The sequence below is a fragment of the Nicotiana tomentosiformis genome, chromosome 1 (assembly GCF_000390325.3).
Source record: "Nicotiana tomentosiformis chromosome 1, ASM39032v3, whole genome shotgun sequence".
Classification (NCBI taxonomy): Eukaryota; Viridiplantae; Streptophyta; class Magnoliopsida; order Solanales; family Solanaceae; genus Nicotiana; species Nicotiana tomentosiformis.
In genome coordinates this window covers 548,636-562,491 of record NC_090812.1, presented here as the reverse complement: position 1 = coordinate 562,491, position 13,856 = coordinate 548,636, and the positions used below count along the sequence as shown (strand labels likewise).

Below are 13,856 nucleotides of genomic sequence, written 5' to 3'. Positions count from 1 at the left end.
AAATCACCTCTGCTTCCAAGGCTATAAAATCAATTATTCGTAAGACGTTCAAGGTGTTCAAAGACCTTCTAAGACTTCATAATATATAGTCAGCGCCAAGGAGTTAGGTCGATTGGAATTTGCGCTCATGATGTACAGAAATACGTTTAATTCCGTAGGCATGAACTTGTTCATATTGTCGATCTCAAAGTCGAATAAAGGAGTAGGGTTGCGATAGGTTGACTGTCAGCGTAAAATTTATCAACTCATGATAAATTCTCATAATTGATAATACAAAATGAGTTAAGCAAAATGAAAAGAATGAAAATGTACGGAAATAAGTTTGTATACTTATATATATTTAGCTATTGGTTTCGTGATGTTCACTTTTAGATTCAAAACTCGAGTATAATGAAGGGTGAGAATAAGATTACTTTTAATGCAAAGCAAAAGAACTGCATGCTAGGAAATAATCCTCAATGTTAACTTAATATAAACCTTATACGTAATTTAAATTCTTGGTTAATTAAGCCTGACTCACTTCATCCATTCATATTAAATTGGCAGTAATATAGGACTTATTAATATGGAATAAAGGAAAAGAAAAGGACAAAAACCAAGCTCACTCACACAAACTTAACTTTTTTCACTTCAAAAATAAAACATAACCATATTTACGAGCGGTAATTGAAAAATAATCACAGTTTCAAAAGTAATCGAAATTTAGTCATTTTTTATAAAGATAAAATTTGAACAAAAACACCCTTAAAAATTCAAAAATATTCTAACATAATATACTAAAGTTCGAACGAACTTCCAGCATAATGTGTTGAATTTCATAATGTGCTGAAGTTCCAACACAATAGGCGAGAAGTTTATATGTTTGAGTTCCAATATAATATGATTGAAGTTTATACGCAGGAGCTCCATAATCCTGCATATTATGCTGAAACTTTTCATGTTTCAGCAAAATAATAGCTATTTTTCAATAACTTTACAAATGCTGACTATTTTCGATTACCAGTCCGAAAATTGGCTAGCGTGCTGTTTGATCCATCAACAAGACCATATCTGATTGCCACATCCGTGAAGCCTGCAAAATCACCAAACAGCAAGAACCCAAGAAAGCAAAATCAAGGTCTTTCACGGGCCTGGCCCGCAGATCTAAGCCCGATGAATTGGACCTAAGCAAACATCTAAGACCAGATCACCAGTACATACGACATAGCTTATAAAGCAGCCTAACCCAGCCCCAAATTAAACATAGTTAAGAATCTAACATATTATAGTGGAACAAATCTATCTTGTATGTGTTTCTTGTAGTAGTATACTATACTATTCATCAAAATTGCAATTGCACAAGGAAAATAAAAACAAAAGATCGGCTTAATATCCAAGGGATGAGCTAGGCCTGGAAAAGAAAACTTAAAGAGAACGCATTTACTTGATTAATTTATCAAACTAAGGAGGTATTTGTCAAAATGAGCTACTTCTTTTAGAAGTTAATTGGGAAACATTAAAGCGCATTAATTACGTTAAGTTCAAACTTATTTACAAAACCAGCATACTTCAAACTGCCAAAATTGTCACATTGGTTGCTCCATTACATCCCACTATTTTTGGAGCTAAAACTTTTAAAACCACAACAAAGAAATTTGTAAAAAAAAAAAAACAAATACCAAAAACATCATTAGAATTCCACAAAGATCTCACTCCTTGTTATGTTTATGTTTCCCTATACCTTTCCCTTTAACACAAGCTTTAACAAAGGTTTTCAGACCCTTCTTATAAGGTGACTTGTTCTTCTCTTCTATAACAAGATTCTCTTCTCTTTTCTTCTTCTTCTTCTTCTTCATAATCTCCAACTCTGATTCTAACTGCAAACACATATTCAACACCCTGTTTTCTACATTGAGCAGCCTCTCAATGAGTGTGCCCTTGTGCTCCGTCTCTGTAATGACGTCGTCTATGGGGCGACAATGCTTCTCCATGCTTCGTGGTGAGAAATCCAGTGATGAAGTTTGCCCGTCGCTCGTTAGTGTCTCGCTTGACGCCGTTGAAGTCTTTGGGGAATGGTCACCTCCTCTAACTTCCTCCAATTTCTTGACCTGAATGCATATATAAATAATATATCAACTCATTTTTGCTTTTCTATTCAAATTCTAAACCGCTCACCATATACTCGCGTAAAATAAATTTACCACTAATTTTTGTTTTAGTAATTAGAGGAATCATAGAGATTATCAAATAACATAACAAGGGGTAACACACACCAGTTTAAGTACGTCGGAAGCCAACCCAAAACCTTGTTTATCCCTCACGTTTTTGCCACGGTTTGGTACTTTTAAGTGCAAAGTTATTTTTTATACAGTATTATTCTTTTTAATTCAAAGACGTTCCACTCTTTTTTATGAAATCAACATAGGAGAATTACGGAATACAGGTTATCTACCAACTTAAAGGCAGGAAATGAAAGAAACAATTCAAGACCTTGCTAGTTCTAATTATAACTTGCCTTAATTAGACAAGCGTAGAAATACGTACTACAAAAATTAAATTGCACGTCTCACGCATCAAAAATGCCAAAAACAAAAAAATCTAAAAGGTGACACAGCAAATATATAGAAGTAAATGTAAGTTGTATACTCACAATATTGTCAAGTCTGTCTAGTCTAGAGAGTATTGGTTCTTCCACAGCTGCCATTTTCTTCTTCTTTCCCTTCTCGTTTCTTTAGCTCTTTCTCTTCTCTTCTTTGTGTTGTGTGTTAAAAACTCGCAGGAGCAGAAGGGATTTTAGTAGTGATTTTAGGCGGCGAGAGCAAAGTGGGGGAGGGGATACGTGGGAGGATGCAAGAAGAGCAACTGGCACTTGACACATTACAAATTGTAATACTCGTATGTTTAATGAGGGATATATATGATGATGTTTTGGTATCTATGTTGTGTTGACACGTTTGAGGTTGCATGCAGTGGATATGTATGAAATTGTCAGGTTATCCTCTCGTGCCATTGGATTCCGATCCCAAGTGTACCCCCGAAAATTCCAAATCAAGAACCATGTGCTCATTGGTCTGTCTACGTGAGCCAAATCAGCGTTATAGGGCGAGCATTGTTCTTATCACGTAAGAAACCAGGCTGCCAAGAAAAATTATTGATTTTTTCAGAAAATGGCCTCCAGTATTAGAAATGGCTCAAAAATTACTTCCTTCCACCTATGAGTTCAAATTTGTCCTTAATGTTATTTTTAGACTTAAAAATATATCTCTCTTAACGAAAATATGACATGACATTGATGAGCATTTTAACATTAAGGGTAAATTTGAACTCATAGGTGGAAGAAGGGCATTTTTGAGTCATTTCTAATACGTTAAGGGTATTTCTGATCTTTTTCCATTTTAATTAAACATGTAGCATTTATTTAGTTTGGAAAAAAGTGAATTTCTTTTTTACTAAAAACTGCAAAAAATAAAAATATATTTTTTTTTAGTTTTTATAAAAAAAAACTGCTTTAAAAAAAGCTGAAAAATATTTTCTAAAATAATATTTTTGTAAAAACTGAAAAGAAATTTTCTAAAGTAATGTTTTTGTAAAAGCTGAAAAAAAATATTTCCTCTCCTTCCTTCTTGTTTGTCCATAACTCCATATGCTTTCTGAGTTCATTTTTTATATATTGCAGTTCTTCTAATGAGTTAGTACATCAAAATTGAAATATTTTTATTTTTTTCAGTTTTTAGTAAAAAAAAAAAAATTATTTTTTTTTCAGACTAAATAAATGCTACATATTTAATTAAAATGCTATTTTTTCAGAACTCAGAAAGCCAATCTATTCCTAAATAAATGATACATGTTTAACTAAATAAATTCTACATTTTCCGAGACTAATGAATTATTTTTTACTAAAAACTGAGAAAAACGAAAATATTTCAGTTTTGATATACTGACTCATTAGAAGAACTAAAATATATAAAAAATAAACTGAGAAAGTATATGGACAAACAAGGAAAGAAGAAGAAGAGGAAATATTTTTTTCCAGCTTTTACAAAAGCATTGCTTTAGAAAATTATTTTTCAGTTTTTACAAAAATATTGTTTTAGAAAATATTTTTCAGCTTTTTTTAAAGCAGTGTTTTTGTAAAAACTGGAAAAAAAATATTTTTGCTTTTTTCAGTTTTTTGTAAAAAAAATCATTTTTTTCCAGACTAAATAAATGCTACATGTTTAATTAAAATGTCCATCAATATCATGTCATATTTCCGTTAAGAGGGGCATTTTTAAGCCTAAAAATAATATTAAGGGTAAATTTGAACCCATAGATGGAAGGAGTGCATTTTTGAGTCATTTCTAATACGTTAAGGGCATTTCTGACCCTTTTCCGTTATTTTTTTTCCTCGTATATGCGTCATACTACCAAAAAGTACGAATTAACTATCGGATAAATTCTGTAGCTAATTAACAGAAAAATTCGTCGTTAATCTTATTAGGGATGCATTAGTAATATATTATCAAGAAATTTTATTAGCTATGAGCAATTCAACGACAGATTGATGATAAAGTTCGTAACTAATTTTAGATTTTTTTTAATGTCAAGAGTACAAGAATCCGGACTAGTCTAGTATACTTGGTTCGTTTTACGTCCTGTACACATAGAGCTATGTTTTGTTGCAGGTGAGAAATCATAGTATAAAGTCTTTCAATAAACTATTCTTTCTAAAATCCTTTGAGCTAGGCAATTCGCAAGTTGATCTGTTTCTCTTAAGTATATATGTACTAGGAAGTGAGTAAACTTCTTTCTTTGTCAGTCTCTATTTGTTCTGGTTTGCATTTAAACCTAATCTACAGGACAATGGAACTGTAGAACAAGACTTAGCAAAAGTATGTATGCTTCATATTATTTCTATTCTTTCAACAGATTTTGTTAAGCAGGTTTTACCAATGCACTATGCAAATCAATATTTAAAGCAATGTAAGGACTGCTGATAACATATTTTGTAATACATACTAACAATATTAAGTATACATAGAGGCTAAAAAAGGAAGTATTTGAAAAATGATAGGTGTACATACTTCATCCCTATCAGAACAATAAAAGTTCAGGTCATACATGGATGATGTATAGATCAAAGCATGATATATTTCTCAACAGGACGCACTGCACATCCTCCATTCCTCCGCCCACTCGCAACAACCGTCTGTCGAGAATATGGTTCCACATCCGGAGCTGAAATTAGTACTTTAAACCAATGACAACCACCAAGAACAGTTTTGCCTATCAAGACTAAAGGATAAAGTAAGGGCAAAACCACCAAAGAGAGCTACTCCCATTAATCAATCCAAACTTCCAGCAATCTCATCATCTTCAGATAGCCATATAACAGTTTGAGCGAGTCGTTCACGCATCAGTTCCACGTTCTGATCAGATATTCTATTATATAATTCAGCATGATCACATTTCTACATCCAACAGAAAATATTCATTAGCTTTTCTCTACATCATTGCAGTTGAAAACGTACCGGGTTTCACTTTTCAGACATAGCAAATCGCCACTTGTCCACGACACAACGTAGACAAATGATAGATAGAAAATAGGGATTAGTACTCCTTTTGCCATGAATTAAACCATTAGCTTGTCATAAAGAACTAACTCCAATTAAGCAGTGCATGGTGATTGCCAATAGAGTGCTTTTGAACAAAGATATATATAATTCACAAACGCCCTACTTTTGAAGGAGCGAAAAAATTCAAATCGAGCAGTAGCTAAAATGAAGGTGGCATACCTGCATCCATATGCTGTAAAGGTTAAGACGCGTTATCATCACCCTCTCAGCAAGTTCCCGCTTTTCCTGCAAAACTTTTAGAAACTATCAGACACACAGAACAATCCAGACAAAAGGCAAAACTCAGCTAATATGAGACTAGTTATCCTTAAACCTAAAGGGACATTATTATGGTGCTATTTCCTTGAAATCATGTTTTTATTGGATGCGGAAGACGTGGGGAAATCCTTGCCACATATCACCTTTTCCATATAGAAAGAAGATTTATCACTATCTACTGTTACCTTGAAAAGTTGTTGAAGGAAATCTTTCCCGGTGTTAGGCACGTGGTTTACTATAAAACTGTAAAAAAAAAAAAAAAGCAAAGAATTTAGTGAAACAACTAATGAATAAAACTATCAAAAGGCTCATATCTCTCGATGTCATTGAACAAACAAGATTCTTCGACAAAGACTTAAAATGTTTTCAAGAAAGAGCAGTTTTGCTACTTTTTATAAGGTGATACACTCTAGACCCTGTACTTCCAGTTTGGAGCTTTGTTTTTCTTTTCTTTTCTTTTCTTTTAACAGTGGTGTCTAGGCTAGCTTATGCGCACCTTGACTAATCCCACCAGCAGGTATATATTGGGTAACTCAACTTTGTCCATCAAGGCACAAACGAGAAGAATTTACCTAGTATCGCCTCTACTGTGATTTGAACCAAGCTTCCCGAGGTTGTTACTCCACTTCTTCGACCATTCAGTCACCCCCTTTAGCGGCTCCAAATCAGAGCATACTAAGTTTTACATTGGCAAAAGTGGTAGTATAATCCAATTTAAAAAGGTATACTCTCGGGAATGGGTGATTTATAATACGAGTCTCCAGGAGAATTTTGGTGTTACTTTTCAAGTGGAAAAGCAAGCTTGGACAAGATTTTTCCAAATTTCCATATAAATCAAGATCAACAGATATCTTGGCAAGGGAAGAAAGAAGATAAAAAAATAAAAAAATAATAAAAAAAGTTTCAAGGCAACCGAAGAATGTTAAATGAAAAATAAAATGCACTATAAAAGGAGAAACATAGAAAAGCTCAAAAGATAAAATGCTCATAGAATTATAAAATAGAAAAATAGAAAAGCAAGGGAAAACGAGAGAAGCATAAAACTGTCTCAGCTGCAGTCCTGGTCTTTGCATCTATCTCTCCTCATTTGATTTTGTTTAAATTGAATTAAACTAACAGTTTTTATAACATCAACAGCCTAAGTGCTAACTTGAATCATTGAGCTAAAACTAGGGGTTCATCTTATCTGGATTATAGATACCCTTAAGAGGAAAAGAAATCTAAACTTACTTGTAAAACCATGTGTACTGTGGCGGGTTCATCTCATAGAGTTGTTGAAGAACAGTCCGTACAGCTTTGTAAGTGATAACATTGATTATTTCCTGCAAATGCCAATCACTTAAGGAGTTCAATATGAATCAAATGAAAACGGAACTGCAAAAAGAAATTGGGCACAGTTCACCTTGAAGTCCTATAGTTACAGCAAAACGAGGACAAAACAGTTTCAACAGTTTTTTAATTAATGGATGACCAAAAAATCAAGTGATAGAATCAACAAAGAGAGCACTGTAGTAATGAGTCAAAGTTCAGGATAACTACTTATCACATAATTCCAGCTGATATCTTTTACTTTAAAGAAGATTGACTTTTTCGCAATTATAAGCTAAACTGCACCTGTGGAGGAATCGATTGGCTCTGCAACAAAAGGAGTAGTGAAAGCCATTTGACAAAAAGAAAAGACCAGAAGACAATTTAAGCGATGAATTTATATTATTGAGCTACCTCATCCCCTGCCTTCCAACATTCTTCAAACCGTTGTTATAAAGTATAAAGTGGCAAGTTTTTCGCTAGAGCCCAATGAGAGCAATCTATAATAAAATGTAAAAACCGTCAATTTACACAACACAACCGTAAGTTTCTCGAAGGGGAGCTTTGGAGCAATGTTAAAGATGTCTCCATGTGAAATCAGTCATTGATGCTTGCATCAAGGTAGGCTGCCTACATCACACCCCCATCAAGGTAGGCTGCCTACATCACACCCCTTGGGTGTTGCCCTTCCCCGACCATGTGTGAACGCGGAATGCTTCGTGCACCGAACTGCCCCTTAACCATAAATTTCCTGTTTGACCATACCCCTTACTTCACTTATATCTACTTTCTATCCGTTCACATTTCTTCCTAGGATGTATAACCCACCAGAAAACCAGGAATTTTTCAACATTTAGACAAGATTGCTCTGTATACAATCTATTAATGTCAGTGACAAGAGAAGCTATTTTTCATCAATATAAAGAATCCACTATCATGTTTTGAGCAGTTAATAAAGGTCACAAATTGATCACTATACAATTCACATTGGAAATTCTGGTCTAATTCCTAGTAGTAGTAGTAGTAATAAACATGATTAAAAGTAAGAATTTACAACAAAGCTCTCACATTTTTAACATCTTCGCCTGAATCATCATCCTCCACTTCCAACCCACCAACAACACTGAATTTCCCAATCTTCTGTCTTTTCCTTGAAACCCCATTTACAGCCAAAGCTATCATCTTTGCGGATAACTTCCAATCACACCATGCTTCCAAGAAACTGCTGCTTAAATTCAACTGCTTCCTCCCCTTTAAGCTTCTCCAAAATCCCAATTCCCCATTAGTCTTGAAATTAAAGCTGCCTGAGTTAAGACTAGGATTCAAGCATAAACATGGAGAAGAGTGAGTTTCAGCTAATGATCTTCCAGTCCCAGATATAGTTCCCACCATTATGTTCTTTTTTGGCCTTTGTTATGGGAAATTGATGGGGTAGAGAGCAGTTGGGGTGGTGGCTGAATCTTTCTGATGTAGATTCTTGAAAACACATTTTGGGATTTTTATGTACGTAGTTTTTTTCTGAGGTCCAAAATTGTTTGACAAATGAGATTTTTTAATCAAGAAGCAATGTACCAGATGGTTGAGCTTATTACTTTCTCTTTTGCCTGTCAATCGTTTGGAGAACACGGGCCAACCTTAAGAATTGGACTTCAGACTTCTTGCCCAAAATGGTAATTTTATTTATTTATTTGTTTGTTTATTTATTTTGGAAGGAAGAGTTTTTCAGAATTATTCGAGACACAAGCAAATCTTAGTTGAGAATTGCTTTCCATTTTAAAATGATCATCTCAAACGTTGACCATCAGGTATATTTCCATGGACAGCATTCCTTGATGCAAGCATGAATGTCTAATTCCACGGCTTCGATCACAATTAACACGAAGACTACTTTATCGTTACTCCAAATTTTCTGTAATTTAATTATGAAATAAAAAATCAATTAGAGTATCGAAATCGTGGGGTAGAAAATTCATTTTTGACATTTCTTAACCGTTCTGTATAGTGAAGTGCAAGTTTTCAAAGGGTGAACATTTTTATTTGCTGCAAAGACAATCTAATATACAACGACGACATACTCATTCTAGATTAGCGCAGAGTTGGGTAGAATGTATATTTAGCGATTACGATTTCTTCCGATCTTTGCTAATTTTGCTCAGATGAAGTGAAATAAGAATGTTTAAATCGTACGTTGTTTAATTCATAAGAAAGTAGACTTCACGATATAACCTAAGCAAATTTTACAACTTATACATATATGTTAATTTATAGTTAAGTAGGAATATATGTTACATATCACACTTCGCCTCGATCATCGATAATATTTTATACCTCGAGATAAATGATCACATATATCCAAATGGAGAACGGTTTGATTTGTTGGAAGCTAAACTTTATAACTATACTTTGACGAAATCAGTTGTTCAATCTCGACTAGATTAATAATTTTATGTATACTAATAAGTTGAATCGAAGAGTGTCAATTAATAGATATAACTATTATTATGTGTTATGTATATGTTGATTCGAATTGTAATGAGCGATTTATTTTCCTTAAAGATTTCACTGATTATTGGATCGAGGAATTTATTGATCCTTGACTAATTAAGTATCCAAATCATAGTCAATAACAACATCCAGTCATTTACAATATATTTTCAACCATTGCAATGCGCATAACTAAGTATGTAGCACAACAGGCGCATCCTATAGGCACATCCTATGGTTAGGATAAGAAGATGTGCACTCAGGGGTCCGGGATAGGGGCCACACGGGTGTGACGTAGACAATCTTCCACGGCTCGAACCCGTGACCTATACAACTTTACGTTGCTCTAAGACTCTCTTTCAAGATGGTGCATTCAGTCTTTAGTATATATTTCTCAAACTCAATCTAGTACAGCTCTCCAGAAGTCGAACAAAGACGAAGATTCATCATTAGCTGCAAGAGAGAAACTCATCAGTCAGTAAACAGCAAGTAATGGAAGATCCAAAAAGTAGAAAAGCCTATTATAGCATGAGGAGAGGGGCAAAAAAGAAGATCCAAAGGTAGCAAGCAACAGCCTACTCATATATTAGGGGCATAATCTAATCAATATTAGTTTGTAGAATTTTGAGCATCTCAAGGAGTGATTTCATGAAATGCTTCATATCAATAGCAGTCAGAATTTGAAACTAATGCTAAATATTGAGCTGATATTTCTACAAACTTACCATAAGCACGAACATCAAGACAAGAATTTCCCATGCTCTCTTGTTCTTCTCGAATGCTGCAGCAGATCAATTCAATTACCTCCAATGTACATATCTCCACAATATCATTCGGAACTTCCTCAAGACGTATGCATTTCCGTAATACTAATTTTTGAAGAGTTGGGAAGTTAACACTACCGGCTTCCCAGTTCACTAGACGCGGCTCAGCAAGCAGTAGGAACTTTAGCTGATTGAACTCATCTTCATCACTTAGTGTCCACGCCTGACCTTCAAACTCGTTATCTCTAAGTTTAAGCACTTCAAGATTGGGCAATGTAGCAAGATTTGCCATGTCTTCAGAAAGCAGAAGACAACCAGATAATATTAACCTCTTAACAGATGTTAGGGAAGCACACCAGTTTGACAAGGAGAGCCGCTTTTGACCATAGCAGACGCACTTCAACGTTTCAAGTTTCCCCAAAAGGACCAGATTTTTTAAGTATTCAGATGCATCGTCTGAAGCAGCATCGAGAATACCCAATTTACGTATATTGGGAAGGCATGAGAAGACTTCCGCTGTACAACTAGCAAAACATAAATGAGAAAGTTCCTCTAGATTTCTCAGCCCCAAAACGGTATCTGTTGCTCCTTCATCAGTTCTTTTAGGCTTAGACAGATAGTTGCCACTCAGTAGACGCAGACGCCTCAGCTGTGTCATGTTCCAGATTTCCCGAGGCAAAATTAAAGTTTTGTACATATAGTATAATTCCGGCTGTTGAAATACCAATGTTTGCAGATTATAAAGTTGAGACACTGATGCAGGAAGATTACCATTTGATCGAATCCAAAGGTACCTCAGATGAATTAGTTGCGTTATCTCAACTGGGAATGAAGAAAACAAATGAGAAAAAATCGCCAGCACTCTGATAAGTTTGAAGCTCGTGAATAAGGAAATTTGCCTATGAGGCGGAGCATGTATTAATAGTTTACCCCAGAAAAACATCAATCGAACAACTTGAGATGATAACTCACTAGAATCATCCAGAGAAATGTCGGAAAGAAAGCTAAAGCCACGACGCTCATGCCTCTGAGCCAGAAAGTTTGAGACATATCGAATTGATGTCACATGCAGAAACTTCTCTTTCTGAGCTTCTCTTAAGCTCAAGTCCCTCAACAAATCATGTATGCCACAACTTCTGATCTCGCCGTTAAACCTCCTCTTTCTTATCATTATCAGATTTCTACTACTAAGATCCTCCAAACACTCTTCTGCAACTTTTTCCAAGCTCTTGAGCCTTTCGGCTTTTAGAAATCCTTCAGCAACCCAAACTTGGATCAATGTCCGAGCTTTAATTTCAAAGTCTTCCGGAAAAGCCCCTATAGACAGGAAGCATGGCTTGAGGTGGTTGGGCAGGTAATTGTAACTCATACCAAGCACTCCTAGGCATTTATCAGGATCATTAGCAACAACTGAACTTACAGTCTTTGCAACAATAATCCAACTTTCGCTTCTCCTAGCAAGTTTAGAAAGATGCCCTGCAACCACCAGAATTGCCAAAGGAAGTCCACCACATTTTTCTGCTATTTGCTTCCCGATAACCTCCAATTCAGAAGGACAAAGATCATTTGCCCCAAAAACCTTAATAGAAAGTAATTTCCAACTATCATCTAAACTTAATACCCCCATCTCATGCAAAGGGCTATCAGGATTCGCATAAGTGGCCACATCCTTAAGCCTGCCTGTTAATATGATTCGACTCCCATTGTTGTCATCTGGAAAACATCTTGTTACATTGTCCCAAACTTTGGTACTCCAAATATCATCAACGACAATAAGATATCTTCGATCCTTTACTCTTCCATATAACAACTCTGCTAATTCATCCTCAGTCTTCTCTAGAAATTTATCAGCCATGCCTGGAATGCAACAGACGAGGCTTAACAACAATCTTCTCATTTCATACTCTCGAGATACTGTAACCCACGCATGAATGTCAAAGCGAGACCTAACTTGAAGATGATCATAAGCTTTTTTAGCGAGTGTCTCTTGCCAATACCACCCATACCTGCAAGGGTTGATCTCACACATAGTTACTAAACTTCATCCATTCCAAAAATAAAGCAGTTGAACTTTACCCACTAAAAGCAAAGTCACTAAACTTTACTCACTATAACAATAGAGTCACAAAACTACTTTTGTCACATTAAAGTACTGAACATAGTCAGTAAATTTTTACCTACTATAAAAACAAAACCTAGCTGTCAAGGTAACTTTACTGTTATCGTGGGTAAATTTAGTTACTTCAATGTGACAAAAAATAGTTTACTGACTATTGTTATAGTGGTTAAAGTTCTAATTTTATTATGAGCAGAATTTAGTTTTGTGACTTTACTATTCTAGTGGGTAAAGTTGAAGGATCATACATCAAATTAACCCTACCTGTAATTGCAACAACTTCTCTCTCGGATGAGGACCCAAGTAGTCTTTCTATGATCTTCTCCAAATCATCATCAAGACCCACAACAGCATTTGTATTAAAACTACGTCTAGACGGACTTCCAAGCATAGATTCCCGAGTTTTGAAATGATCATCAGCAGGTTCAATGTCATTGCCATAGCTAGTGCAAGTCTCAAGACTCAGCGCCAACTCTTTCCTTGTTATCTCAATCTTCTGTACTACTGGTAGTAAACTTGCTAGTAAATCTTCACTTGCGTTTTCAATACCACTCAAACTTTCCCTTTGATGAATTTCACAAATCTTAAGTTCAATGATATCTTCAGCTTCATTTAGTGCATCTCTAAACTTTCCAACCAAAACTGTGATTTTTTCTTGGTGATAACTTCTGTTGCTACTGTCATCAAGAAAGCCTTTGAAATATTCAAGAGATCCAGCTAGAGATTCTACTGTTGGGTCAGAAAACAAACCTGAGATTCTGGAACTGAGTTGGTCTACAGTTTGAGCAAGAGAAACAACAGAAGCATAAGCCATCAGCCTCACTAATTGAAAAACAAGGAAGGATTTATAGATCCAATTATTCCAAGAAAGCTCCTTTATTCAAAATTTTGAATTCCCAGATCAAGAAGAAATAGAGTGGAGAAAACCAAAATCAATGCTGAAAAGGGATAATGCATGAAATTATTGAGAAGCAACTAGTATGTGAACCTTGTTGCTTAGTTAAATACTGGGGCCTGGGATAGTTATGATTGAAGTGAAAAGTCTGGTAGAGAAAGGCCAAAAAAGGCAAAACAGTAGTACTACTAGTAGTGTTATCAATTTTTACACCAATAAACTCAAATGTAGCTAAGTCATCCTCCTCTATTATGATAATCTTGATGTTGGCAAAAAATAATGGAATCCACAAGGCCCTCGAATTCATATTACTACAATGATGGGTCTCGAATTTATCTTGACACTACTTCCAGTATCACATCTTACTAGTTACTATTCCTCACTTTAACTTAAGTCGTTTTAAGGAGAAAATTGTCATTTAGGAGATATATAAGGTC

At 35.1% G+C, this 13,856-nt stretch overlaps 3 protein-coding genes across 3 annotated transcripts; all 3 read right to left on the bottom strand.

Annotated features, from left to right (window-relative positions):
• Positions 1-1,485: 1,485 nt before the first annotated feature.
• LOC104097030 (uncharacterized) lies at positions 1,486-2,835 on the bottom strand. The gene is made up of 2 exons (XM_009603536.4): positions 2,630-2,835; positions 1,486-2,087 (listed from the first exon to the last, which is right to left on the bottom strand). Exons 1-2 carry the CDS (start codon positions 2,681-2,683, stop codon positions 1,689-1,691), a joined length of 453 nt encoding a protein of 150 aa, XP_009601831.1. The 5' UTR covers positions 2,684-2,835; the 3' UTR covers positions 1,486-1,688.
• A 2,114-nt stretch (positions 2,836-4,949) lies between these two features.
• Positions 4,950-8,709, bottom strand: LOC104097031 (chaperonin-like RbcX protein 2, chloroplastic). Its single transcript, XM_009603537.4, has 5 exons — positions 8,229-8,709; positions 7,083-7,174; positions 6,038-6,095; positions 5,754-5,819; positions 4,950-5,429 (listed from the first exon to the last, which is right to left on the bottom strand). The coding sequence occupies exons 1-5, from the start codon at positions 8,550-8,552 to the stop codon at positions 5,304-5,306; spliced, it is 666 nt and encodes a 221-aa protein (XP_009601832.1). The 5' UTR covers positions 8,553-8,709; the 3' UTR covers positions 4,950-5,303.
• Positions 8,710-9,723: 1,014 nt separating this feature from the next.
• On the bottom strand, positions 9,724-13,725 carry LOC104097032 (putative late blight resistance protein homolog R1B-14). The gene is made up of 3 exons (XM_009603538.4): positions 12,789-13,725; positions 10,370-12,414; positions 9,724-10,097 (listed from the first exon to the last, which is right to left on the bottom strand). The coding sequence occupies exons 2-3, from the start codon at positions 12,303-12,305 to the stop codon at positions 10,045-10,047; spliced, it is 1,989 nt and encodes a 662-aa protein (XP_009601833.1). The 5' UTR covers positions 12,306-12,414; positions 12,789-13,725; the 3' UTR covers positions 9,724-10,044.
• Between the last annotated feature and the right edge of the window lie 131 nt (positions 13,726-13,856).

Coding starts and splice junctions, on each gene's coding strand:
- LOC104097032 (XM_009603538.4), bottom strand. CDS start 12,305: ATGAGAAGATTGTTGTTAAGCCTCGTCTGTTGCATTCCAGGCATGGCT. Junction 10,098..10,369: donor TCTTGATGTTCGTGCTTATG/GTAAGTTTGTAG, acceptor TCTCTCTTGCAG/CTAATGATGAATCTTCGTCT.
- LOC104097030 (XM_009603536.4), bottom strand. CDS start 2,683: ATGGCAGCTGTGGAAGAACCAATACTCTCTAGACTAGACAGACTTGAC. Junction 2,088..2,629: donor TAGACAGACTTGACAATATT/GTGAGTATACAA, acceptor ATATGCATTCAG/GTCAAGAAATTGGAGGAAGT.
- LOC104097031 (XM_009603537.4), bottom strand. CDS start 8,552: ATGGTGGGAACTATATCTGGGACTGGAAGATCATTAGCTGAAACTCAC. Junction 5,820..6,037: donor TCCTTCAACAACTTTTCAAG/GTAACAGTAGAT, acceptor AAAGTTTTGCAG/GAAAAGCGGGAACTTGCTGA. Junction 5,430..5,753: donor TTTACAGCATATGGATGCAG/GTATGCCACCTT, acceptor TGTTGGATGTAG/AAATGTGATCATGCTGAATT.